Consider the following 25,028-nt stretch of genomic DNA (forward strand, 5'->3'; position numbering starts at 1 on the left):
CTGGGTTTTGACTTGTTTCCCATATCACCATATTCGTCTGATGCGGTCAGCTCACCAGTCTCAGTTGATCAGTGTTGTCACCGGATCATTTGCCATGTTAATAGCCTCACTGGATGCCATATCCCATATATCAAATCAAAAGAAGCTGCTGGATGACATGCAAACCTCGTTCTTTTCAATGATGTTGTACAATTGTACGAGCCAACCTAATACACCATAGCCATGCGTATATACACGTTCCAGGCCGTCCATGCCTAACCCTCGAACATTGAACCTTTACATCCCACGACACCTCCTAACGGCGGTTCGTGATCTTCACTTGGATCCTTGTACTACCTCTCGCTCTCCGACATCGATGCGATCCGTAGCCTCCGTTCGTCGTCTCGATCGACCTGTGGTGGTTGGCGCCCCCTGTTTCGCATTTGCATGACTCCACACAACTCTTCCCCGGCCATCAGTCATGAATGGGGGTTCGGCATCTTGCTCAACCTCTGGAAACGGTGACGGATCAGGATCGCTCTCCGACGAGCGTTCCGGAGTGGAAATTATGTGGAGCAAAGCACCCTCCGTTGCTTCTTCCTGAGCAACGGCAACTATCATGGATGAATCCTCCCCCGCAGAGACACCATGGTCAGGCGCTATGTCATCAAGGGGCACAGGTGGAGTCAGGTCCGAAGCGCCTTCGTCCTTGTGCAGTGTCAGATGAGCATCATCAGGGACTTCGTCATTGCGTTCTGCAGTGCCGTCGATATCAGAGATTGTGCGCGGAAGATCCCATATGGTATGATCTTCGAAAACATCGGCCACAAAATCGGCAGGCAGGGACACTGTGTTCGGCACGAGGGATGGATCCTCATTGACTGCACCCTCGGCGTCAGCAGCGGGAGTATCGGTCGTAGCTCCCAGTACTGGTGCTGAAGACATGCCGCTGGCTGATGCGGGACGTGGGGGGTATAGAAGGTCGTAGGGACGAAAGCGATTGAAAGTGAACGTGATAGAGCCATCATCTGCTGCTAGCACCATAGAAGGTAAATTGGGAGCCTGTGCATCGAGAGTGGTTCCGGTGGCGTCTGAGAGATGTCGAGGCTCATCTAAATCGTGATCTGTCTAAAACGGGTTTGGGATCGTTCCAAAATTTGATCTCGTGAGCAGCTACGAGACGTGTTAGCAGATTAAAGGTAACATACCAGACTGAGCTCGCCTGCTCCTTCCCCATTGTCATCGGGTGTGTTGGTATCTGCTTCGAAAAGCCGAAAATCTCCCACTTCAGCATCGTTTTCAATTAACACTGAGGGCCTCTCGGCATCGAGATAGACATTCTCATAACTAAAGAATATGTCCATACCACCAGAACGCATGAGTCGATCCAAGGTGAACAGGGTATCGTGATCATCATGAGCAGATTGACGATACGACCCGGATCTTCTTGATTTCCACCGCTACAGCCATCGGATTGGCGTGAGCCTACCTAGTCAGTACGAGGCTTGGAGATTGGCTCACAGTCATATAGAAGTCAACACCGCGGGGAAATACGTGCGGCGTGCCATCGGCATTCTCATGTTTATACAGACAATCGTGACCGAATGGGCAGAACTTTTCTTCCTCAGGACTTTCCTCGAAATACCTGCAATACACCACCATGTTATTGGACCAATGAGAAGATTTAATCGAGGCACCTACTTGCACTTAACAAGAGCCATACTGGCTTTATATGACTTTATCACGGCAGCTTTGCCTGGATGATCATCAGGATAGAAGTGGCTCGAAGGGACGATCATTTTGGAGTCGCTGCGGCAGTATGGGCACTTTTTATTGACCCGTGAGAATCGTATATCCTCGCTTTTGTTCTCACGAAGACGCCAGCCACGGATACACTGTAGAGGGTGAGGGGTTTGTGGTGCTGGAGAAGACATCGCCACGCACATCGACACAAAATACATGGCTACAATTGCCTGTAATGAGTCTGTTAAGTGAACCACTCACTGAAAGAAGTAGTTATTCACGCACTCAACAGACCAAACGTGACGGGTTTCTCGAGGCAGATTCCACAGGTATCTTCTGAGAGCGCTGGTAGTGGCTCCTCGGACGGCGGAGCCAGTACATGTCTGAACCAACAATCAGCGCCCCGCTTGCAGTATCCTGCAAGAGAATTTAATTGGGGTCTTGATCTCAAAGGATTGTGAGGTCTTGAACCAACCAGCTGCGAACCATTTGCATGTCTTGTGCTTGTCATGAGGCGTAAGCTTCTCGTCCGCGCCATGTAGGAACTTGCATTGAGAGCCTCTAAAGCAGCCACGAGGGGTGTTGAAGTAAAGGCAGAGGCCTCTGGGTTTCGAGGTGCTTGGACGATCCATGACGACTCAGGCCATGGAGGAGATGCGCAGGCCCGCAGGGGCCTAAGCCAAGGCCGTCACTTGTCATCCACTGGGCACGTGCTGTGGCGCAGTTGCCTGGCGTCAGCGCAGCTTACAATGGGTTTGTGTTCAATCGACGATGTCCTTGGAATCAACGGCAACCATTAAAGCCAAAATCAGCGCTGGACTTGGCTCTAAAGCACCTAGGTATTGGTCAACCTTGCAGGCTTTTTTATCCGCGACAATTTCAAGAACCGAATTCGACGAGGAAATAAGACAATGTGTAGACACATCGCAACTCGGTACCAACCTACCAACTCTTTCATGCAGCCTTTCACGACCTTCTTACCTTTTATTGTTCTGTAGTCCAACTGCACAATGCACTCATCATCTCCATATTTGATCCCTCCGCCCCCCTCATGCCATTCACTCCACCGCCAGACGCACCGAAGGGTCCACCACGTAAACGCCGACGCTTGTTGCCATACCAAGGTCCGGACGACCCTACGACGCTTCGTTCTGCTCGGCTTAAACGCTGGACGGTCGGTGTTGGAAAGCGTGAGCGTGAACGCATCCGCAGCTTTGAACCTGTTGCTTTGACTTATGAGCGAAAGTCTCGACTGGAGAGTGATGAGATCGCCTGTGAGCGCGGCGTGCAATTACTACCAGAACGTGGCGGTGAGTTTTGGATGGGCTCGCGAACTCATGACAATGTCGACAATTGAATGTTGCCGTACAGATCCACCTGGTAGTCGACCAGCTCTTCATCTTGCCTCATCCGCGAGAGGATTCACGCTACAACATGTCACTGACAGAATTAACCTAATATGCGCGCAACACAACCTCAGTGCGCCCTCCAGGAACGTTTCGTCATTAATGGCGCTTGCATTTGAGGTACTTCAATTAGCTGCTATTTGTATTCATGTTTTCCTGACATTGTTTTAGATGAAATTGAAACAGCTCATCACTCAAGCTCTTGCTCTCAGCACTGCGTCGCATGCTATCACTTCCATTCACCCCTCCGCTCCACATTCTACTGGCAGTCGTTTATCAACTTCAGCTTTTGATACTTTGTTCACCGTAGCCCCCGCTGTTCTGCCAAACCGCTCTGGTGCAGCTATGCGCCTTGCCCTTGGTGATAATGATCCTCGAGACGATGAAGTTCTCACGAGTGACCGCCGGGAACCTAGTGAGCCATCATGGCAGCTTCTTGCACTGCTTCGTGAGAGGAGTGCCGTGGACCAATCGTTACAAACGTGGGGGTGATGTACAACGTTTTGCCTTCTCCGCCCTTCAGTATGCTTGTTTCACATATTATTCTGTACGTTGTGCATTTTCGTATCCAGCGCGGTCAGTTCACTTTGGATTTTATCATTTATATATCACACTAGCAGATTGCCTTCCATCGTTTCTTTTGCGAGCGGGTGAGCTATGGATTCTTTTCGATGTCTGTTTCGTGCTTTCGAATCTACTGGATCGATCTTTCCATTCACAGTTACAGTTCTGTGCGCAAGCCTCGAAAATAGCGAGAGTCATCTTATGCAGAGCTTCAATTATCCTGCAATTCGACGGAAGAGAGCAGCTTTAGTTTTACGGCACTCTCATTCCCAGGGCATCGTATTTGCAAACGCCAGTCGTGTATGACTATAAGGTGAATCTCAAGCTTACTAGAGTTTTGTTGTACGTGGTCTCCCCATACCATACAGCACAACGATCTTATCCTGCTTCCGCTTGAACATGTCACGAAAGTCAGCTGGCAGCCTCATTTTCGCCTTGTCAAACCACGCTGAATTACCAGTCGTACATTGCTTTTGCGTCTTGGTTTGCGTTTCCACAACTTGAAATTCTGGCACCTTTTTGTCAGAGGACTGTTCCCGATCTTGCCATTATGTATGTCATATATGCACATCACTACTTCGCTCCATGTTAATCGACACATCGTTACTTAGTTCCTTACCACATAAGCACTGAAGTACCGAAGGACAGAAAGGCAATAGCAAAGAGAGCGTTCAGGCGATTCTGATTGAAGCTAATGGTGGGCAGCCTTTGGATAAATGCTATGATGTCATATTGGCGGTATCTGCGGGCCGGGCTCTAAACCGTCATTCAATTGAAATGTTCTTGCTGTAGTTCCACGATCTACCACCATCACCGTACACCTCAAGGCCTCAACCCAATGGTTTTAGAACAACCTCTTGTTTTCCGCTGGGGAATAATCTCCACAGGAAACATTGCAACCGCATTCGTAAAGGTAAGATGCAGCTTTCAACTCACGCGTCTTACTTGATACACTTGGCCACATTTGTCTCGCAGGACATGCTGGTTGACCCGAAGACGTGAGTCGCAGCCTTCATGGATTAATACCGTCTGATTTATCGCGTGTTGTTCATTATGTAGACGAGATGTGCATGATGTTATCCACAAGGTGGTCGCTGTCGGGTCGCGCTCAGCGGAGAGTGCCCAAGGGTTCATTGACAATGTTGCGGGAGGTGATAAGACCATCAAAGCATACGGCAATTATGCAGATGTATATGCAGACAAAGTAAGTGTGCCTTTGAATTTTGCTCTCATCTGATCTGACATGGTTATGCCTAGGATGTGGACGCAATCTACGTCGGTACGACCTCTAGACATATTTGTGTGTCCCATGCTCAATCGTCGGCTTGTATACAGGCACACCTCACACATACCACTACGTCAACGCTTGTGACGCGATCAAAGCAAACAAACATGTTCTTGTAGAGAAACCTGCGACGACGAACTCTGCGGAACTGAAGGCCCTGCTCTCCCTTGCTCGCGAACACGGTGTTTTTCTAATGGAGGCCATGTGGACACGCTTTCAGCCAGTTGCACGATCTGTGAGGCGTATCATAGAAGAAGGCACCTTGGGAAATCCAGTCATGGTGCACGCAGATTTGTCGGGAGATTTCGACATTGAGAGTTCGTCCTTCTAATCGATCGCTGAATCATTCATGATGAGCTATTCATATATTAACTTCTATAGATATATCACCGCATCATCGTATTTTGGACCCACAATTGGGCGGAGGTGCTCTCCTAGACCTGTAGGCTTCTATAGATTGTGGACGAGAGACACTTTTGACATTACACTTAGCGGTCCATATCCTCTCGTCTGGGTATGCCCTTTTGTCAGCTAACTTTGATATCAATAAGCTCACCCCTAGCAGGCTATTATTGCTCTATTTGAACAGACCGCTAACAATCGCGAACAACCAACCGTCACAGCGTCGATTGTCAAAACACCGATCACAGGAGTAGACCGCACGTCTTCCTTTATTCTTGACTTCCCTGCAATACAAGCTCAGGCTTCATTGTCCTGCTCCATCAATCTCCCAGCAATAAGCCCAGGGGCGATCATTCGATTTCACAATGGTAACATATTAATTCCAGCGCCGATTTATTGTCCAAAGTCATACACTGTCCAGTATTTCGACAATCCCGGCAGTGGAATCGTACAGCGAGAGGAGACGGTGCGCGTATCATTCGAAGGCGGGGGTTGGCATTTCCAAGCCGATGACGTAGCTCGCTGCGTGCGAGATGGAAAGCTCGAGAGCAATATATGGGGACACGAGAAGACAATCTTGGCCATGAAGATTTTTGACGAGGTAAGTAGGGTCTGCTAGCGTGCGATGTAAGATCAGTCTTCATGACACAGCTTTCTTGCAGGTACGCCGCCAAGGTAGGTATATACTCCCTGAAGGGGTAGAGAAGGTGATCTAGGCATAGTTCATGTTGGAGCGATGCGTGTAGTAATCAAGCGACGTTTCTAAACCCATCTCTATGTTCTCGAGTTGGAATCTATTATGTCTATGCCTTACCTTGCCTTACAATAACTCAAATCACATATCATTGTTGATAAGCAACTGTTGGCCATAAATGCTGATTGAAAAGTTGATTGTTGTTTAGGCCCGCGTAGGGCCAGATCCTCCAAGTGACATTGTACAGAGCATCTTGCAGAAATGAAACAAAGAGACTTATGTACACACGGAAGAGTAGCGATTAAGTCCAAAAGAAGGCGCAGGACATTACATGTCTACATGTAAAACTCAGGCTTGCGCGAATTGATCCCATACTCTGCAAGAGCAGCACTCAAATCTTCCATGGTCAAAGTCGTACGAGCCTTCTCCTGAATGTATTGGGAGCGCCATGAAATTTCAGTCAGTCATACAGTTTCGAGGTATTTGGACGGCCAGCATGGCGCTATCAACAGAAGATGCGAAAGAGATTGAGACGAACCCTTGCTGCAGCCCCAGGTGGCTGATTTGCGCGTGTGCGCCCGCCAGCTGCGTTTGTGCGTATACGTGCATGTTGATACGCATCCGCAGCGATGTCAGACACAAACTTCTGTGCGGCAAGTGCCAGGAGCCGTTTCCTGCAGGCCAGGGGCCCACACGCTGGGGTGAGTCGACGATTCAAGTGATGGTATTTCCAAATACATACAGCCTGACATCCTGACAATCGAACCCAGAGCGATGCAGATAATAATCAGTCACTTCATCCGGTATCTAGTACACAAATGTTAGCTCCCGTTGGCTTCCGTTCAACATAGGCGCAATCCTTGCATCATCCATCTTGTTCAACTGTGGCAGTTCACTCACCAGAGGTTCATAATCATCTAGCATCAACATGAATTCAGCGAGCGTTCTATCCTTGCGTGCCTGCTCTGCTGTAAAGCGCGACTGTGGCAAGGCCTGTTGCGCGTTCGAAGACTGATGCTGAATCTGTGGAGCTTGTCCTGCCACAAGAGGATACGCGTATTGACCTGGCTGAAACTGAGGCTGTGATTGTTGCTGAGAGTTCATGGCTTGCGATGAAGAACTAGACGAGGCTGCAGCATCGTGGTAAGGAGTAGACATGCCGAGCGGCTAAAGCTCGCAACGGCGGGTGGCGTGAGCTGGGTCGGTGTTTGTCGGTGTTAGGCCAGCAAGGCTGCTATATAAGGCTCACAGCATTTTTTTATGTTGGTGTCCCACCATCTACTGGCTATTTGTTTCTGAAGAGGATATTTTAGGTGAGTGTCAACGGTTCCTCCATTCCATCTCTCGTGATGTTTGAGGCATTTGGCTTTAGTGGGAGCGAACCCCACGTTGCAGACACTTATCTCAGCTACCTTCGGGCGGACTGCTTTGGTGGTCGCGTCTGTTTTGACTGATTTTTTTCTCTATCGTCATTCATTGTCCTTCACAAGCCTTTTATTAACAAATCCACGTCCTAGGTACCTGCAGCATACCTCAAGTAGACCTGTCCTGTCGGATCCACGCCAGGGGCTTCGATCATGTTATACTTCACTTGAATATATGATTGTCGTCCACCTTCATCACGATGTTGACTGCTTCCCGATCTTTCTGTGTGAGCTCCACATGGGTAATTGCACGGTGTCTATGTCGGGGGTTATTGGCTTGTTGCTGATTGCGAGTGCGTCCTGAACATTGAGCTACGCATAAGATACGGGTCGAGCATGTGCATGTAGTTTGTATCAAGTTGCTACTCTATAATGCCTTCTTGTGTGTGTCTATCTTGAGGGCCGATCTCTGAACCCTGACGCTAGTTGAAGCTGGTGGATTACGGTACGTGAGCTTTGAAATAATGGTAGATACTTGTACTACATATCTGAGATCGTCTTCAAGCTCAAATTGTATTCTATTTTCTCATAAGCCACCACACTGTGGCCACTTGTCCTTGTCTCATGTCTGCCAGAATCAACGCTCCCCTCTGACAATCTAACCGACCTCTGATCGCTAGTGAGCGTCCTGTTACAAGCGCAACCCTTGTTTCCAATCTTCAACGCAACCACCGCAGAACCCAGAACCAGCCAATCGATGCCCTTTGAAGCCGCTGTTCACCGTGTGCTTGCAATCCCAGAATTATTGGACATAATCTTCACCTTCCAAGATAGACAATCCAACATCAATAACAGTCTTGTCTGTAAACAGTGGACAGGTATTGCACTCGACAACATATGGCGCGAAGTCGACAATCTGCCCCATCTCTTCCACTTACTCGCTCCCCTTCAGAAAACTGCGGTCCACCCCACGACTTTCGTACGTACGTGGGATTTTAATCTATCATAGCTCTGCTGAGGCTTCATGTTACAGATTTTCGCAAGGACGCCTACTCAGGCGGATTGGGCGAAATTTATCCCTTATGCACGTCGAGTACGGCGGCTCGATTATGCGGCTAATGATGGATTAAAGTCCATTCAATTAGACCAATCGGTATTTGACGACATTGCTCGCACTCGTACATCGCTTCACATCCTTCCCAACCTGAACTCGTTGATTTGGCTCGTCAAGACTCCCTCTGTCCAGCGCTATCACACTCTGTTTATGCATGAAAAGATTCGATATTTCGAAGCTCGCATCCACTCAACACAGGAATATAGCATCTCTACTCACCTGTCGGATATAACTGGACGCATGCCATTGCTCACGACGTTGACCCTTCAATGTCCACTTCATGTCCCTGTACCCGATATGTCGAATTTACTTCGTGGATTCCCAAGGTTGAAAAAAATCACATTACCCAGACGCTTTCTCATACCTGCGATATTCGAGGAACTGGCTCAATTGCAAGAATTGGAGACCATCGAGTTTGATTCCTTGGGTGGCGCTAGTGACTACTATGGGAAGGAGCGCGCCCCGTCCTTCAAAATTCAAGTGAAGGAAGGATATTTCCCAGCTCTCTGGGATCTGTCTTTGAGCATGAGCCTCAAAGATGCGCAGCGGTTTCTGGTGGATGGCGCTCGACTTCCGAGACTTACATGTCTCTTCGTAGGCTCCGTACAACTCGAGGATCCGTCCACTGTTCACGGCTTCTTATCCGCACTGGTCGAGTCATATCCCAACATGGAGCATTTGTATCTGGATATTGTGATTCCTCGCTGGGACCAGCCGGCTACCTTTCCACAGATAACCTTCGACCACTTCCGCCCCATCCTTGGCCTAACGAAGTTGGCTACGTTTGAAATTCGAAACAACTTCCCCATCCCTATGTCCGAAAGCGATGTCGTTCAGCTTGGGACTTTCCTCCCTTCTCTAGAGACCCTTCAGATCAATCCGGAGCCATTTAAGCTAGACGTCCCGACTCTCAGCATTAGTTCGCTAAACAGGTTCGCGCAGCACTTCCCAAAACTGCGAAAGCTCGGTGTCTACATCGATGCAGCGATTGGCTATATACCATTTGCAGGAGACATCCACTTTCCATCACTGGAGGTCCTCAACGTCGGCGTTTCACCCATCGACGGGGAGGAAGATACTGTTGTCGTTGCGCTATACCTCTCCCGCCTCTTCGCAAGTCGGGAGCCTGCTCTTGAGTCCGGTCTTACGTGGAACAGCGACATGCTTCTAGACGAGGCTTACGAGGAAACGGTCCAAGAGCAGTGTGATGTTTGGGAAGAAGTCGCGCGGATGCTGCCTCTGCTCGGAGCGCTCAGACAGGAAGAACGATTGAAGCGGTCGAGTATAGAGAAAGAGGTGGATGATCTGAAGATGCGAAATGAGGTATTGATGGGGAGTATGCACAATAGTATGCTCGTCGGGCAGAGAGGCAGGCTCGGAGGCTCATGCGTTATTGGATGAGCGGTACATGGCAGCTCAATATTTTGTTTAAACACGGAATTCACAGTAGCTCAGGTACATGTATCTCGACATCGTACATACGTTTTGGTCGATCGGAGGCAGTTGTAGCTTGTTCCAATAATGTTATTGTGTAGCCTTATGATTTTTATTACTCAAATGGACAAATCGGTCAATGCTCCCCTTCAGGTTCTTTGAGGTCCTTTCACCATATACTTTGCAATCGGAACCGTTGACCCCGCACTGCTACTGGACGAAGTCCGCAGCGGCCGGTCTGGCGGACGCAAAAAAGGGAATTTCGGACCGCGAACGGATCTCGAGACTAGGTGATCGGTGGCATATTGAATTTGTCCCGTCGTGCTCCTGCTAACGTTTCAACTTCTTGCTCAGCTCCTTGCGATGCCCCCTTGGGCCTTGACGTCCTTCAAAGGCTTCTGAGTATCACTGCGTATTCTCTGTGAGTAGTTGGTACCTCCAACTCAGCTCTGCTCACGGTTTTATATCGTCCGCTCTTCCTCACATTGGGCCATTTTCCCCGAAATAGAGCACGCTCCCACCCCTATCCTTCTTCCTTCCTCTAAAACTTCCGTTGTTTATCTTCATTATTCTGTGTGGATTTCAGGCGTATTACAATCGCTCGAGCACCTCCTTGCAATCCGTCACCATATTCAGAAACATAGCGCGCTATGAACATCCCTACTCTTGGCGATCCCGCTAGGCTTCCTATGCCGGATGCACGCAAAAGCGACTATTCCGCCGCATCTAGAGACCGGAAGTCTGGCTTGTCATGCGCTGAATGCAGAAGGTTCGTCACTTCCAAAAGTATCTCATCGGTGTTCCTCCGACTCGGAAACTGATCTCTGCTTGCGTCATAAACGCTCGTCACTAGGTCGAAGTTAAAGTGCGATAGGTATGTCATTTGTCACTTACGCCTTGTTCTCTTCCATGGAGTCATTGACAAGATGAAACACCGTGTCACTGACAAAAATTGTTTCATGACTTTAGGTCCTTCCCTTGCCAGTCATGCATTCGAAGAGGATGCGCCGCAATCTGTCCGGATGGTCAGTCCATTTCCTTCTCTAGACATACCTCTTTTCTTGACCATATCTTCAGGCACTCTGGCAGCTACGAAAGGCAATAAGTGAGCCATTACATGTCTCCGTATATCTGGCTCATTCTGACTTCGGCAAAAGAGTCCTGATGGCTCATGCCCAGCAGCTCACGGAACAAGTGAAGACGATGACGGCGCGGATCAAAGTATTGGAGCAGGCACTGTCTGAAGCTCAAGCGGACAATTCAGCGCCTCATCCACTCTTGCGGGATGCAGGAGGCCAGGATCCGTTCAAAGAAATCAGTGATCTGGAATCAAAATTTGAATCAGACCTTGAGAATGTTACAGTGGATATTGGTTCCCTCTCTATCGGCTTGGATGGGAGAGCACGGTATTATGGCGAAACAGCGGGTTCGGAGGTATGTTCATCTCATGTCGCAGGGCAGATGAAGCTAACTAATCCGGGCTCAGTACTTGCAAAATTTGATCTCAGTAAGTCGAGCTGGACATTGACATGATAACCCCCAAAACACCTAAAATTCAAGCAGGATTATGATCAACCCACAAGGAAAATTCGGGACCCCAAATATCTGGGTTTGCCGTATGAGATCCTCGAGCTCGTCCACTCCTTTCCATTCGGCCTTCGCGAATGCCCTTATACCAAATACGAGTTTACAAACTTTATACCGCCAAGGGAACGGGCAGAGCAGGTCGCCGAGCTGTACTACACCCACGCTGCATGGATGTGCGTCTTCACCCATTGAACCCGACCTTGATGAATCAACTTGCCCTCGGTTCTCTAGGTACAATGTCGTGCCCAGGGCTGACTTAAAGCGCACCATCCTGGACCCAATATACGGCGTGGGGAACAACGATATTTCTCTCGCTTCCGTGCATTCCCACCGGATCTCTCTGTTTTTCATGGTACTCGCGACAGGCATATTCTATGATGACCATCCGTCTGCCTCGATCATGGCCGAACAGTATAGTGCTCTCGCATATGCTGCATATTCGCTGGATTCGATCTCTCAGGAGGCGACAACGGCATCTGTCCAGGCTATGTTCTCCATGTGCTTTTTCGTCTACCTGACTGACCGTTCAAACAACGAGATGAGGTGGCTGTTATCTGGTCTGGCCGCGAGGGTAGCTCTCGTTGTGCGTGTGTTCACCGGATGACTCCTCATTTATATTGAACGTATGGTCTGTTGACAGATTGGCCTTCGTACGTGATTGCCTATTCGCGTTGAATCAGATACTCATTCTTCGCAGAGCGCGACAGCTCAGGCTGGAACCTTGACAAGGAAGAAGTTCAGAGACGGCGGGTCATGTTCTGGGAGCTTTATCACTGGGATGCATGGTCTGTGAGTATAAATACAAGCGAAGGCCCACAGTTCTTACTGACCTCCGCTGCAGAGCGTTGTTAGTGGCCGACCGCCGGCGCTTAATCTGGGCCACACCGACTGTCGCTTCCCCGATGATATCGATCCCTATGTTAAGCCCAACGGCGAAGTGGAAATGAGTTGTAAGCATGTTCGATTAGGCGCTTTACAACAAGTGATCTGAGTCCTTGAATGACTTATTTTTGCATGGTCCTTTTAGTGCATAGCTGGAAGGCTCGCTACGGCGCTGTGATACTGTCTGCATCTGTTCAGCGTGCCTTTGCCATACATGGATCAAATTATGCATCCCTGCTCGAGCTTGACAAGCGCATTCGGACGTTTCCAGTACCACCTCATCTCCAGTCTCCGAGCGAAAGTGCCGAGCCTGGTCGTGGATGGAATGCAGATCCATCACGTGCAATGCAACAGTTTTGCATCTTATGTGAGAGGGAGTCAAGTGAGCCACAAACTATCTACTCTATCTCTTCTTCTATTATTCATCACCCTCATGAAGATCTACTGTACATTCACCGAAGCTATCTTGCGCAAGCCATGCGTGAATTGCCGAAAGACCCACTTGGTCACCGTTTCTCTGCATCAGTCATGGCTGCCTACCGTAGTTCTTGTCGCCTGATCTCTGCTCTGCGCAGTTGCTATACAGCGTATCCGAAGATGACTGGTCGTGTATGGTTCTTTTGGTCAGGCGTTTTCTCGGCATGTGTATGTGGCCTCCATTTTCCCATCTTCTATTGGCCGTGCTGATGTGTGACATCAGGTTGTTCTAGGGGCGATTGTCATTGAAAGCCCAGGATGCACCCTTGCTCAGAGCGCATTGACGGATATAGATTCTGCGCGCACGTTCTACGATGAGGGATCAAAATTGTGCCGTCCGCCACTTACTCTGGTACGTGCATTGTTTGTTTCGATTTATCATAGTTTTTGATGAAGATGGTTTCTCCAGGCTACGCTTGATAAACTTCAAGAACGCGCTCACCGAGTTTTCAACGAATATCACGCGAAGCTTCGTCTCGGCGACCCAACACCGTCGGCGCGCACTCAGGGTACCTCAGATCAACCAGATGAACTCGAGGTGCTGAAAGGGAGGAAGAGCGTCATTAATCGATCGCCCTCCACCAGTCCAAACTCAAGCTCTGCGGCATCGCCTGCAAGCCAGCCTAATTTGTCCAATGCAGTCCATAATGGCCCCCGGGATGTGCCTACCATGGATCACATCCACCACCCACCAATTCCTCCGCCGGCACGCGTGCCTGCACCTATGCAACAAACGGTTAGCAGAGACTACGTAAATGCTAATCTCGGGAATGGCTATACATCATGGGCCGGATATTATGACTCCGTGGATACTGGGCAGCAGCAGCAGGTTCAATTGATGTCGATGGGTCAAGCAACAGGACGACAAAGCTACGACATGACATCATTTGCCCGCGATCCTCAGGTTCAAGAGGGGGCGTTGGAAGCTAGCTATGCGCCACCACCCATACCACCGCATTCGCTTCCATCCATGTCGCAGGAGACATCCATTGTCAATCAAGGACCTGTGATGGATCAGAGCGTATACGTGCCCATGACATCCGGTCAAGGCTATCTGTCGTATGAAATGCCCTCCGTGCCTCAGACGCAGCAGCCACAGTACGCGCCACAGACATATGCATATGCGTCTGACCACCAACATACGCAAATGGAGGGCGTGCGTATGCACCCTTCCGCGGGTGGACAGCCTGGATTCATAGGGGCCGGCGGCGTTCCGCTGCAGGGCGAACAAAGCCAGGTGCAGATTTGGTATGACTTTGTCCAAGGTTTGGGAGTGTCTGATGCTTCCAACTCTGAATGTGTTACTTGATCGCGCAAGGTCAAGGCCTTTATGCTTTTCCCATCACTTTGTATTAATGAGGTATAATAGCTTCCCTCGTTTCCTGCCTTTTTAAGAACGTGGCAACATCTATTTAGACAGTGGTGTAGATCTCCACTTCGTGTATATTTTGTACTCTACATACTTATAACTTTGTGGATAAATTCGCTTGAGTTGCCGTGAAAGGAAACAGCACTCGGAGTAGCCACATACATCGGAGATTTTGTCGTTGTCCCAATCTTCTCACCGCACTCAGCAAACAACTGCCTTCAAGGCTAAAGCTACAGTTCCTCTCGATTTCCCTTTGGCGCATCATGCAGCTTCAAGAAGTCATTATCTGTGGATCTGCGTCATCGACGAGCACAGCGGGATCCGGGGCCGTCACTTTTCACGATATTCAGACGGGCAGTTCTCTCGCCTCCTTTAAACAAACAAGCTCTGCGTCTCACTGCACCGCAGTAGTCAACACAAGAGATGGTCAAGGCGGATTCATACTCGCAGCTCAGCCAGACAAAACGATCCTGAACATGTATAGCTTTCAAAAAGTATGGTTCTTGCCTTTTTTCGTGCCGGAAGATTCTCATATACCGCGTTTGTTAAATAGGATCAAATAGCCCTCAAAATCGTACTTCCAGAACGCTTGTCATGTATCTCAGTCGATAATCAAGGGACGTTCTGCGCTGGAGGCACCGCACAGGGTCGGATCTATCTATGGGAGGCTCGTTCATGTTTTCATCGTCTCCATACATACCATGCTTACATCTCCCCCGTATACCCTCAGTAGATCGCCTCCGGAATTCTTTTTAATTCATGGGAAGCTCACTATCGGCAGATATCTGTCCTCCGCTTTTCACATGACGGCACCGCGTTGTTTTCGGGCAGTGAGGACTCCGGCGTGAGCGTTTGGTCAGTGTCGAGGTCAATCCAACCTATCACCGTATCGGTATGAAACTCAAACTTGATGCCAGACTAGTTGACGATGACCTTCAAAGCGAACTGCCAACGTCATACACTCAACTTTCCGACCATACACTACCCATTACCGATATTGTTTGCGGTGTCGGCAGCTTCCCGTCGTGCCGTCTCCTCACAGCATCAGTGGACCATTCCGTCAAGGTTCGTTGTTTGTTCATCTTGCGGTACTCGCAGTGCCCTAATGGCATGTCGCGCTAGCTTTGGGACTTGTCGTCAAAGACGCTCCTCACCACGTTCCATTTCCCTCATGCCATCGCATGCATTGCGTGGGACGTCACCGAACGGCTATTTTTCGCAGCATCTACGGATGGTTCGATACACCAAGTCAACTTGTTCAGCGTGCGCGAAGACAAGACAGGCGGAAGAATCACAGAGGCGGTCGGTGGGGCTGGAGTCAGCGATATCATTAGAATTGGAGATCAAGATCCTCGAGAGGCTAAAAAGCGTTTGATCAGTATTGGGTACCTCATCATACCTCTTTGCCTCAACCCACGTCGTCTAAAATGAAGTCCTTTGATAGAGAACCGGTGACAACTCTCAAGATCTCACTCACGACGTCTTTGCTCCTGGTCGGCACCTCAACGGGCCTCATCAATATCTACGACATTCCTTCCCGCCAGCTCCTCCGCAGTATCACGACACACGGCGGCTTCGGTATCACATACTTGGACACGATGATCAAACCGCCAGACTTGGTGGGGCACGTCAGCCTGAGCCTGAGCGTTGGTGGTGAGAAGGGCGGCGAAATGCCCGTTCGACCTGTCATGCCCTTCCAACGGATGCGCGAAGCGAAAGCAAGAGAGGCACACGAGGTCACGATGCTCCTGCCTGTCCAGAATAAGGTCTGTCATCACCTTTGTTCTAGGATGGCTGATGAAAGCTGACATCTATACTCAGCCAACGCTGGAATCAGTGACTACATATTCTTCCGAGGAACTCCTCCGTGATTATGCTGTCTTTGTGCAACCAGTATCCGATGACGCGCCTACTGTATCGTTACAATCTCGCGTGGCAGAGCTCGAGGACGAGGTTTTACGTCTTCGTGGGCAGCTCGACCGTGCCAAAGAAGTGAACGACGTTATCTGGCAGACTGTGGTGCAAAAGGTTGTGGCGCAGAGGAAGGAAAAGAGTGCTAACGGACACGAGGGAGAGCAGGGAGAGCGATCCCGGAAAAGAGGTAGGACGACTGCTTGAAAACAGGAGCGCTGCTGCGTCTGGATGCAGATACATCATGAGCGCTTGAGCCACCACACCGAAAGTACGATAATCGCCTGCCTAATACACACAGTCTTCTCGTCCTGACGACGTCTCGAACTCATCGAAGGCTGTTTGAGTTCTATTGCACAAAAATTGGAAACACAAATTTCATGATGGATGTGGGGAATCTTCATGAACACATCTGGTGGTGTCGATGGGCGTGCGCTCCAAAGCTCTCCAAAGATTTTTCAGATAGTATGATTGCTCAGCATCTTCTCCACTTCGGTGGAGTATCTGAGTGAGGCGACCGTAGCGTTGGAACTGCCGAAAGATCCGCCACTCCGTTTTTCTCATGACTGTAGGATGTCATACTCATCACGGGCATCTATAGGGATACCGCAGGACGGCATCAATTAAACATAGGTCCTGTAACATGCCAAAGAAAGCCAATAGATAAATCGACGAGATAGCGCAGAAAGAGGGCACGCCGACAAGAGCGACCCTGGTAGTCCACATTTTCCGAAAGTCATGACGGGCGTGCACTCGACGTTTCGAATGAGTGATCAGTCACGTATGATCGATTCTGTAAGGTGTATGCGGGGACAAAGGAATCATGAACAGATGGATCACAATGATCACGAATGGATACGCACTGAAAAATTCATACGACAACCAGCATAACGCGTTACTCGGCATATGCGTCACCACTCGGGGCGTCAGCCCTCGCCCAAAACCTCGTACGCCATCCCTCTGCCATATGATCCTGAATGCATCCATCATGCCCTTACAATGCCGGATTTCCGCGTCCGTGGACGTTCCTCTCGTCTGCAACAATGTCTTAGCGACATCGAGTGGTGTCGTCAAACCCGCCGCGACTGCGCCAGCAATACCGCCTGCGACAATATGTGACCCGGGGGAGTATTCACCCGAGGGGTTCATCATCTGCTTCACTTGCTCGTAGACTGTGAACTGCGCAGCGGTGAAAGGGACGGTCATGGTGAGAGTTGTGGGGTATGAGACGTAGAAGGCCGAGAGGCCTTCATTACGAAAGACTGTCGAGGCGCAGGTGAACATAGAACGAAACTCTGACTGGTGAACTTGCATTCGTTGTTTAATAACTACCGGTGTGAAACCATTCAGATAAATTTTGGCTTGTATGAGTTAGCTTCACAAACCATCGAAGGGGTTCATCAAAGCGTCGCTTGCAATGGTTGCCGAAGCACCTGCGAGAGCTGAATCGCAATGTCAGCTACTCGGACCGTGTGTCTCTCTCATGGGGTGTGCTGAGACAAGATTGAGAACATACATGTTGAAAGCCATTGATTTGGGTTGTCCTCTCGGTTCCCACCCGTGAAATCCTTCACAGCCTCGTACATCCCAAAATGGACTGCGTGTGCAGGCCCCGCGCCCAAGATAACTGAGGACACACCTCGCCACAGCGCGCGCACGCCTTCTGTCGATGATATACGACTGAAAGCATTCCCGATACCCGTGTACACTGCGGCGGGTGATGCAGCAAAAACTTGCATGCGCGTCTAGTCACACAGATCACAGCGCAAATGAGATACTAAAGCTATGCAAGAGAAACATGGGGACTCACCTTGATGCTATCCACAGGAAACATGACCGAGTGCTCTGTGATCCCAGCCTGAAGAGTACATGTGCGTCAGCTCCTAGAATCACTCTACCATTTTGCTTTGCAGACCACGAAGAAATGTCATATATGAACCGTTCCGTCGAACGCAGACAGTGTAGAAACACACTCCGAGCAGATGATGGGTGAAAGATAACGCACGAGAGCACCAGCCACCATGTTGACCTAAGGCATAACATGTGTCAAAGAAACGCTCGACCGGTGAGAGTCCAGAACGTAGAACGTACACCTAGACCGGCGTTGGGCGAGAGAGCCTCGTAATCAACCTCTTCAGTCATGATTAACGCTTTTTTGCGGGAGGATTTAGCGAGTATAGGAAGAGGTCGTGGGGCGGACTGAGTGGGGGAGAGGGAAGAATGTGGGCGACGGGTGGACGCGGTGGACGAAAACGACGGCGACTTTGACTTGGTCGCGGCGATGCGCGCGCTCTCCGGGGGCCTTCAGGGCACTTTCTTGGGTTTTCTCCTTGATTTATGCACTCAGCTCTTGCTGAGCGCTGGACTACACTGCTTGAAACGGCAGACAGTGGGCCGCCCTTTGAGCTTTCCGACGCGAGCACCGATATCCCAATGGTCAAATCGGAGACGAACGTTTGCAGGCCGGCGCAGCAGGGCGTAGCTGATTTGATCCTGACTCGAGTTCCGAGCTAGTCGTTGGCGTTTGAGATGGTGGAGCTATGGAGAGGCTTAGTGATAGGTGTCTGTGCAGCGAGGCCGACGGAACGTTGAACGACCTGATTTTCACGGTGTAGGCATGTAGGCATATTTATAGTGTATCGTGCCCCACGAACAGTGTCCCTTTCGGTTGCGGAAAACCTCATTTCCAATGTCTGAGATCCAACAGGGTATTTCGGCAATGCTACTCCCACATTTTTAAAGCTCTATCATTATCACACTTGTATGCAGCACTTCAGTATATCTTCTTGTTCGCGTCCTCCCTCTCGATCTATGTGGGTCACTGCTTTTGCGCCTTGGCAAGCTTATCGTGTTCCTCGATGTCGCTAGAGCATTGTGAGTTCATGCCAAGCTGCGCGGGCTTGAGAACGGAAGGGCTTACCTGGCCTCCCATGGATAATCGAGCCTAAAAGTCGGTAATCAGATAAAGTGATATCTTCACATGATCATACAATCACAAAGCTTACCATAGGTCATCCACCTCGTCGCCGGCGTAGTATCTGTCATCGTGGAAAAGTGGGTTAATCGTGGTGTGACAAAGCATACACGCAAAAGACGGTGGACGTGTGGATGGGAACAGGGGAAGGGAGACGAGAACGCACGGCACGTCGTCAGGAATCGCGCCGAGCTTGGGCTTGAGCTTGTTGTGGACTACGAAGACTGCGAATTGGGTGCGCGCGGCTTCACGTTCGGGCTCGGGCAGGGTGAGTAGTTCGCGCTCAACATCCTTTTTCAGCTCTTCAATTGCGTACCTGAGCCGGAAGGTTGATTATGAGCGTTGAACGCGATATAATCGACGCAGCCGTCCAGGCGAGAAGGCAACCCACTGGAGAGTCTTGCGAGAGTCATCGATCTCGTCCTACATCGATGCCAGGGTTCATCAGCATTACGGTATCAAGATGAGTATCTAAGCACTTACGATGATCAACGCGCGCCGACCAAGCAAAACCCTGCCTGACTCTGGGCCGCTGCACAGCGTAAATTTAGTCGTAAACTTCGGAGAGTATCTATTGACGGACGGGCAACAGACTCACAGCCATTGCGTCCTGATGACTTCGTTGCCGATCTGCTCCGCGGTAGTTCCGGGCAGCGATTCGTAAAGCGAAAGCCCGATGGCATAGATCGGAATGTTTCTCTGAGTATCAGGGTTTTTCAAGAACGTACGCTACCATGAACAGGAAAGGGGGCATATTAGTGGGATGCAAAACTGAGATCACAGATGGGTTGATGCTCACCAAGACGCGTGCAGGGAAAAATCCTCTGTATGGGAAATCAAACTATGAGTCTCACACACAGCGGATCGCGTTCACTGACCCTCCACCTGGAAGTGAAGATGAGTATCGAAAGAGGAGGGAAAGGGCTCGATGTACCGATGGCGATGAACAAATCAGGCTTGAACTCTGCGATCTTGGGCGCAGCGTTCTTGATGAGATTATGAACATCGTTGTAAGTGGTGCGAAAGTGCTCTGGTTCGGACATGTTGGAGCTTTTGAGGGTTTTGTAGATCGTTGATTTCTACCTCCTTTGAGCGTTGAGCGTTCTGCGACGAAAAAGGTTGCCCGAGGTTGCACGTGTTTGCAAGCATTCCCTTTTCTGCCTCATCCTTGGGCACTGAATCAACAGCGCCTGCGTTTCTCTTCTCTCTCATCGTACTCAACGCTTCGTAGTCTCACACGAATCCAGAAACGGGAGATCTGTATTCACGCCTAAGCTAGCGATCATGTCTGAAGGAAACATGAATGCATCGGGCTCATCTGGGCCTCCCAAAGGCGTCGCCAGCCTAGCGAAGAAACCCACCGACACAACGCGCGCAGGGACACAAAAAATGAAGTTCGTGCCCACACTGCCCGTCAGACGCAAGAAAGAGTACGTCTTCGCTGGCCGCCCTCTTGCACTCGATCGCTGAGGCAGAAACCAGTGAAGTGAAACAGGTGCGTGTGCATCCGGCGCTTGCATGCAGCGCAGGACTCATATACGTTGGGTGGGGCGTGTCGTTGACTAGGAACCTATGGCCGCTGCACCTGCTTCTACACTTGATCGTGGAAGAGGGCGCGGAAGAGGACGAGGAAGGGGAGAAGGTGGAAGAGGAGCTGGGCGCGGGGCGGCTCCTCCGCGTCCCATACAAGAAATGACGGCTAGCGGCCCGTTTGCTATGGGTCCAGCGCTCGCGGGCACATCGGCGCGACGCACTGCTCCCCGTGCTGCATTCACTCCCATCGTTCCCCTCGGACCAGGCGGCACTTCGGCGCTAGGTGCAGGACTCACGCGTTCTGCTGCCCCAGCTCTCAAGAAGGAGAAGGCCAGGGAAGACAACACCGTGAAGACAGAGGACGACGATGATGTTGAAGTATATTCCGACCCCGACGAAGGTGTAGAGATCGTGGATATGGAGAATGTGCGAACCATGGATTGGATGGCGCCTGAGAGTCTGAGAAAGGAGAGAGAGAGGCGGAAAACGAAGAAGACAGATAAGGTTAAACGAGAGGACGTCGATGTCAAGCTCGATCTGAACAAAGGCAAAGGTGTGTATTGTTATTCTGCCCGCTTATATGTTCCCAAAGCTCATTTCCGGTGGCTGTACAATTGCAGACAAGGAAAATGCGATGGAGGTAGAAGACGGAACTCCCTTAACCGAGGCTGCTGGAGATGTCAATCTTGCAAACGCCATTGACCTGAGTGAGAGCGAAGATGAGGAAGAGATGGAGGATCTCATTGATGATTTCACAACCAAACATGATGAATTCGATGTGCGCCTTATTGATTTTCTTTCTAGCATATTCTCACTTGCTCCCATAGGATCCTGACACGCGACACGAACGTCTTTACTTCTTCCAATTTCCAACACCATTCCCGACATTTCTTTCTAAAAATGCGCCGGTACGCGCAGAAAAACAAAAAGCTCCCGAAGGCGATGCTAAGAAAGTGACATTTGCTGAGGACGTTAAACCTGCGGCCACAGAAAATGCGGAAGCGGAGCAGGGACCCGTACCTGTAGACGGCGTGATAGGCCAGCTGGAGATTCATCGCAGCGGAGCAGTCAAGATGCGTTTAGCGGACGGCATCGTTATGGATGTGCGTGTTTCCGTGCTCACAGTTATATGCGTTTTTTATTATTATGTTACCGTAGGTTTCGGCCGCAACGCAGCCTTCGTTCCTCCAGCAAGCCGTGCACATTGACCCAGCGAAGAAAAACATTAACGTGCTTGGAGAGGTCAGTCGGCGATTCGTTGTTACTCCCGATATCGACACACTTCTTTCGGCCATGTTGGAAGCTGAACAGCCAGCGGTAAATTTTGACGACTTGGAGTTGATTGCAATGGATACGGCATGATGCATGATGTCTTAGATCTCATGGAAGAAATCTCGCGCCGGTGATACTCTCACTGCACTGGAAATTAACGTTGACGCGTAAGAAGGTTGATTGCTATTCGGCGTGCCTTTGAATACTTTGCGTACTCAATATTGCACTTGCGAGCTCCTCTGATACTACTTGGAATCCAGTGAAAGTAGAAACCGCGGTCACGTGGAGGTATTCTCAGACGCGTTGGTTGCGACTGTTCGTTGAATCCACTAAAACCTTTCTGCCTTCTAACCACAGCCCTCGGTAGCCACCATGTCTCACTCTGCGACGCGCAAGGCAGGGCTGAGGTATAACAGGAAGCAGGCTGCTTCACGCGTTGTCTATTCTTTCGCCAAATCTGTTATTCTACCGTCAGTCTGTGTTTTCTATCTCGTAGTTCTCTACAAGCTCTACACTTGGGGCTTCTCCTTCCTGAGCCCCTCTACCGCCGTGACCTTGTCATGCGATCTCCCCGGTTGCTCGCATCCCGTATATCTCGATTCAGCTATGAAACCTCCGCCAACTAGCAACCCTAATCTTGCTACAGTGCCGTCCTTCTTGGAAGAATTGCATCCCGCCGGGCCTATCCAGCACAGCTCCTTGACTGTAGTGCTTCCTGTAACTGCTAGTGCCATACCTGACCTGGAATCTAAACTCCTGGCCCTTCACAAAGGATCCGTTCATCTCAGCGAGATTATCGTCGTATGCCCAGAGGGGATATTCTCAGTCGTTCGTCGGATCCTGCACGATGTCGTATCTGTAACTCTGGGGGACTCTCGGGTCGAAGTCATTCTACAACCTTGGCAACGGGGAGTTGGTGAAATCGAGGTACTTGCTCGGGCGACCTCGCAGGCGACAAGCGAGTTTATCTTGATCATGGACGACTTCGAGTGGATGGAGGTAGCTGACAGCGGTGCTCGTAGGAAGATACTGAATCCTCTCAACGTGTCATTTCCCTTCGGGATCAGAGGATATGGCTCCCCCCAGTCTATTTGTCTAGTCCCGTCCCATAATCCACAGACAGCGTCTTTCCTTGTGCCTCCATTCGTCTTCCCCTCCAAGCTCTTGCTTCCAGACGAAGGGCATCACCGTCCCCAACTCCAAGATTGGCGTGGGTTCGGTGAACATTTGCTTCGCCGACAGGACATGGTGGGAGCTGTCGTATTAGCTTCTGAAGATCCTCTGGTGATCGATACCTGGTGTCAAGACTCTCAGCCGATACAGGACGAATCGCCTCCTGTCCCTGTGAAACAGAACGTACTTGACGAAAACCTTCTGCGCCAGCAATTGCTTGAAAACGATACGACAACAACATCTCGCGGGACGTTTGGTCTCCTGCTCCCAACTCTAGATGATCTACAGGCCTTCTCTTCGCCCGCTTGTCGACTTGTATCTGAAGGACATCGTTTGCACATTCTTCTCTACGGAGCACAAGAACGCCAATCGGGTGCCGATAAAAATCATGGCATGGACAATATCTTGGATGATAAAACTCTTGTCAACGGCGATTGTAACTTGTATTACCAGATACAGCGACCGAGAGACGTATCGATTGCCCTCAAACTTACATCCTGGCTTAAGAATCTACACAACTCACCTGACGTGCTAATAGCGCTAGCTGAGCAAGATTCTTTCACCGATCATCTATCTCAAAATTTCGGACGCGAGAACACTGAAATTAAACTTATCCAGATTCCTCGACTGGACCTTCTCTATTGTGACTGGATGGGCACGCTCACTATTCAGGAATGGAAAAGTGCGTCTATACCCCCTTCGGATCACTGTCTAGGTTAGGTTGACAGCCTCTTGGTTCCCGTGAAGACTGGCATACTCCAAAAATTGACATCAGTATCATCACAAACGATAGGCCTGACTCGCTGTCTCGCTTGTTGACCTCGCTGAGCAGAGCTCGTTATTTCGGCGACAAACTAACCTTGCGCGTCAATGCAGAGCAGACTGCCGACAAGAGGACACTTCAGCTTGTCCAAAACATTCAGTGGAACCATGGCGCCGTTTTTCTGCATCATCGGGTTGTCCGTGGTGGTCTGCTTCCAGCTGTCGTGGAGTCTTGGTATCCTCTGTCAAACGATACGTATGGCCTTTTGCTCGAAGATGACGTAGAGGTATCGCCTCTGTTCTATGCTTGGTTGAAGATGTCACTTCTTCGCTACTGGTTCGATTTTTTTCTGTTCACATGTTGCTCAAATTAATGTTCTTTCTCAGCTATGGACAGGAGACCAACAAAGTACCCTTCCTGTTTGGAATCAGCTTGTATCAACAAAAGAGTGTCGAACTAAGACCCGAAGGCCGTCGACCATTCAACGCGCGCCAATTATTTACTTCGTCTGGAATCTCACACTCTAGCACTCCTTATCTCTCGCAAATCCCTTGCAGTTGGGGCGCACTCTACTTCCCTGAACACTGGCGCCAATTTCATGCCTACCTGTCCGCCCGACTGTCACAGCCCCCCGTCTTTCCATTCTCTCTGAAGGATAGCATCGTTCCAGACGTGCGGTCGAACAAATGGACGCATTCTTGGAAAAAGTACTTCATCGAGCTCGTCTATCTTCGTGGCTATGTGATGCTATACCCTAACTACGCCGAATTCACCTCGCTCTCGACGAACCATCTTGAAGTCGGTTCTCACGTGAAAAATATGCCGCGGGATATGTACAACAAAAAGAAATCTTTGTTCAGTCTTCCCCTCATGCAGCTTCCCGACAGTAATGTATCTTTCTCGCCGGAAACAATGCTTTTGCGGCTTCCAGATGGCCAGCTTCCAGCGTGGTCAGCTCTGCCTGTATTGGATTTACATGGCCTTTTGGTTTCTGGAGATGAGATACAACGGAGGGGCAGGGACAAGCGATCTTCATTATTTGACTGCTTATCATCACCCTCAGACGACCCCGCTCACGACCTTCTTTGTTCGGAACCATGAG

The 25,028-nt window shown here is 50.0% G+C and overlaps 14 protein-coding genes across 14 annotated transcripts; 9 read left to right on the forward strand and 5 right to left on the reverse strand.

Annotated features, from left to right (window-relative positions):
• Nucleotides 1–176: 176 nt before the first annotated feature.
• On the reverse strand, nucleotides 177–1,358 carry HETIRDRAFT_460075 (uncharacterized protein; the record flags this gene model as incomplete). The annotated part of the gene is made up of 2 exons (XM_009551081.1): nucleotides 177–1,107; nucleotides 1,188–1,358. 2 exons carry the CDS (start codon nucleotides 1,356–1,358, stop codon nucleotides 316–318), a joined length of 963 nt encoding a protein of 320 aa, XP_009549376.1. The 3' UTR covers nucleotides 177–315.
• A 106-nt stretch (nucleotides 1,359–1,464) lies between these two features.
• HETIRDRAFT_420283 (uncharacterized protein) lies at nucleotides 1,465–2,354 on the reverse strand (the record flags this gene model as incomplete). Its single annotated transcript, XM_009551082.1, has 5 exons — nucleotides 1,465–1,624; nucleotides 1,681–1,874; nucleotides 1,924–1,952; nucleotides 2,008–2,139; nucleotides 2,198–2,354. 5 exons carry the CDS (start codon nucleotides 2,352–2,354, stop codon nucleotides 1,465–1,467), a joined length of 672 nt encoding a protein of 223 aa, XP_009549377.1.
• A 139-nt stretch (nucleotides 2,355–2,493) lies between these two features.
• HETIRDRAFT_324167 (uncharacterized protein) lies at nucleotides 2,494–3,620 on the forward strand (the record flags this gene model as incomplete). Its single annotated transcript, XM_009551083.1, has 4 exons — nucleotides 2,494–2,656; nucleotides 2,721–3,032; nucleotides 3,094–3,248; nucleotides 3,300–3,620. The coding sequence occupies 4 exons, from the start codon at nucleotides 2,494–2,496 to the stop codon at nucleotides 3,618–3,620; spliced, it is 951 nt and encodes a 316-aa protein (XP_009549378.1).
• Nucleotides 3,621–4,515: 895 nt separating this feature from the next.
• Nucleotides 4,516–6,149, forward strand: HETIRDRAFT_478485 (uncharacterized protein). The gene is made up of 9 exons (XM_009551084.1): nucleotides 4,516–4,605; nucleotides 4,668–4,690; nucleotides 4,752–4,896; nucleotides 4,950–4,971; nucleotides 5,028–5,294; nucleotides 5,359–5,419; nucleotides 5,470–5,491; nucleotides 5,543–5,980; nucleotides 6,042–6,149. Exons 1-9 carry the CDS (start codon nucleotides 4,531–4,533, stop codon nucleotides 6,093–6,095), a joined length of 1,107 nt encoding a protein of 368 aa, XP_009549379.1. The 5' UTR covers nucleotides 4,516–4,530; the 3' UTR covers nucleotides 6,096–6,149.
• A 259-nt stretch (nucleotides 6,150–6,408) lies between these two features.
• Nucleotides 6,409–7,177, reverse strand: HETIRDRAFT_324374 (uncharacterized protein; the record flags this gene model as incomplete). The annotated part of the gene is made up of 4 exons (XM_009551085.1): nucleotides 6,409–6,498; nucleotides 6,612–6,747; nucleotides 6,816–6,880; nucleotides 6,974–7,177. The coding sequence occupies 4 exons, from the start codon at nucleotides 7,175–7,177 to the stop codon at nucleotides 6,409–6,411; spliced, it is 495 nt and encodes a 164-aa protein (XP_009549380.1).
• A 1,017-nt stretch (nucleotides 7,178–8,194) lies between these two features.
• HETIRDRAFT_323345 (uncharacterized protein) lies at nucleotides 8,195–9,952 on the forward strand (the record flags this gene model as incomplete). Its single annotated transcript, XM_009551086.1, has 2 exons — nucleotides 8,195–8,416; nucleotides 8,471–9,952. 2 exons carry the CDS (start codon nucleotides 8,195–8,197, stop codon nucleotides 9,950–9,952), a joined length of 1,704 nt encoding a protein of 567 aa, XP_009549381.1.
• A 992-nt stretch (nucleotides 9,953–10,944) lies between these two features.
• On the forward strand, nucleotides 10,945–13,583 carry HETIRDRAFT_324045 (uncharacterized protein; the record flags this gene model as incomplete). The annotated part of the gene is made up of 10 exons (XM_009551087.1): nucleotides 10,945–11,010; nucleotides 11,339–11,419; nucleotides 11,549–11,745; nucleotides 11,804–12,161; nucleotides 12,272–12,361; nucleotides 12,414–12,522; nucleotides 12,600–12,836; nucleotides 12,894–13,099; nucleotides 13,155–13,283; nucleotides 13,341–13,583. Coding segments are annotated over 10 exons (1,716 nt in total), but the record flags the coding sequence as incomplete, so codon positions are not given.
• Nucleotides 13,584–13,668: 85 nt separating this feature from the next.
• On the forward strand, nucleotides 13,669–14,431 carry HETIRDRAFT_410907 (uncharacterized protein). The gene has a single exon (XM_009551088.1). It carries the CDS (start codon nucleotides 13,770–13,772, stop codon nucleotides 14,238–14,240), a length of 471 nt encoding a protein of 156 aa, XP_009549383.1. The 5' UTR covers nucleotides 13,669–13,769; the 3' UTR covers nucleotides 14,241–14,431.
• Nucleotides 14,432–14,563: 132 nt separating this feature from the next.
• On the forward strand, nucleotides 14,564–16,557 carry HETIRDRAFT_156059 (uncharacterized protein; the record flags this gene model as incomplete). Its single annotated transcript, XM_009551089.1, has 8 exons — nucleotides 14,564–14,794; nucleotides 14,854–14,967; nucleotides 15,034–15,167; nucleotides 15,218–15,365; nucleotides 15,423–15,685; nucleotides 15,745–16,066; nucleotides 16,122–16,328; nucleotides 16,513–16,557. 8 exons carry the CDS (start codon nucleotides 14,564–14,566, stop codon nucleotides 16,555–16,557), a joined length of 1,464 nt encoding a protein of 487 aa, XP_009549384.1.
• A 431-nt stretch (nucleotides 16,558–16,988) lies between these two features.
• Nucleotides 16,989–18,510, reverse strand: HETIRDRAFT_64425 (mitochondrial carrier protein; the record flags this gene model as incomplete). Its single annotated transcript, XM_009550521.1, has 6 exons — nucleotides 18,303–18,510; nucleotides 18,217–18,240; nucleotides 18,022–18,069; nucleotides 17,728–17,956; nucleotides 17,597–17,653; nucleotides 16,989–17,539 (listed from the first exon to the last, which is right to left on the reverse strand). Exons 1-6 carry the CDS (start codon nucleotides 18,351–18,353, stop codon nucleotides 16,989–16,991), a joined length of 960 nt encoding a protein of 319 aa, XP_009548816.1. The 5' UTR covers nucleotides 18,354–18,510.
• Nucleotides 18,511–18,945: 435 nt separating this feature from the next.
• Nucleotides 18,946–20,294, reverse strand: HETIRDRAFT_387410 (uncharacterized protein). The gene is made up of 9 exons (XM_009551090.1): nucleotides 20,113–20,294; nucleotides 19,985–20,009; nucleotides 19,784–19,914; nucleotides 19,669–19,717; nucleotides 19,577–19,608; nucleotides 19,352–19,501; nucleotides 19,217–19,249; nucleotides 19,132–19,155; nucleotides 18,946–19,075 (listed from the first exon to the last, which is right to left on the reverse strand). Exons 1-9 carry the CDS (start codon nucleotides 20,226–20,228, stop codon nucleotides 19,030–19,032), a joined length of 606 nt encoding a protein of 201 aa, XP_009549385.1. The 5' UTR covers nucleotides 20,229–20,294; the 3' UTR covers nucleotides 18,946–19,029.
• Nucleotides 20,295–20,478: 184 nt separating this feature from the next.
• On the forward strand, nucleotides 20,479–21,165 carry HETIRDRAFT_247254 (uncharacterized protein; the record flags this gene model as incomplete). The annotated part of the gene is made up of 2 exons (XM_009551091.1): nucleotides 20,479–20,619; nucleotides 20,752–21,165. Coding segments are annotated over 2 exons (555 nt in total), but the record flags the coding sequence as incomplete, so codon positions are not given.
• A 497-nt stretch (nucleotides 21,166–21,662) lies between these two features.
• Nucleotides 21,663–22,080, forward strand: HETIRDRAFT_323441 (uncharacterized protein; the record flags this gene model as incomplete). The annotated part of the gene is made up of 2 exons (XM_009551092.1): nucleotides 21,663–21,821; nucleotides 21,877–22,080. Coding segments are annotated over 2 exons (363 nt in total), but the record flags the coding sequence as incomplete, so codon positions are not given.
• Nucleotides 22,081–22,362: 282 nt separating this feature from the next.
• Nucleotides 22,363–25,027, forward strand: HETIRDRAFT_323869 (uncharacterized protein; the record flags this gene model as incomplete). Its single annotated transcript, XM_009551093.1, has 3 exons — nucleotides 22,363–23,845; nucleotides 23,911–24,262; nucleotides 24,313–25,027. The coding sequence occupies 3 exons, from the start codon at nucleotides 22,363–22,365 to the stop codon at nucleotides 25,025–25,027; spliced, it is 2,550 nt and encodes an 849-aa protein (XP_009549388.1).
• Between the last annotated feature and the right edge of the window lies 1 nt (nucleotide 25,028).

This window comes from Heterobasidion irregulare (genome assembly GCF_000320585.1).
Source record: "Heterobasidion irregulare TC 32-1 unplaced genomic scaffold scaffold_08, whole genome shotgun sequence".
NCBI lineage: Eukaryota > Fungi > Basidiomycota > Agaricomycetes > Russulales > Bondarzewiaceae > Heterobasidion > Heterobasidion irregulare.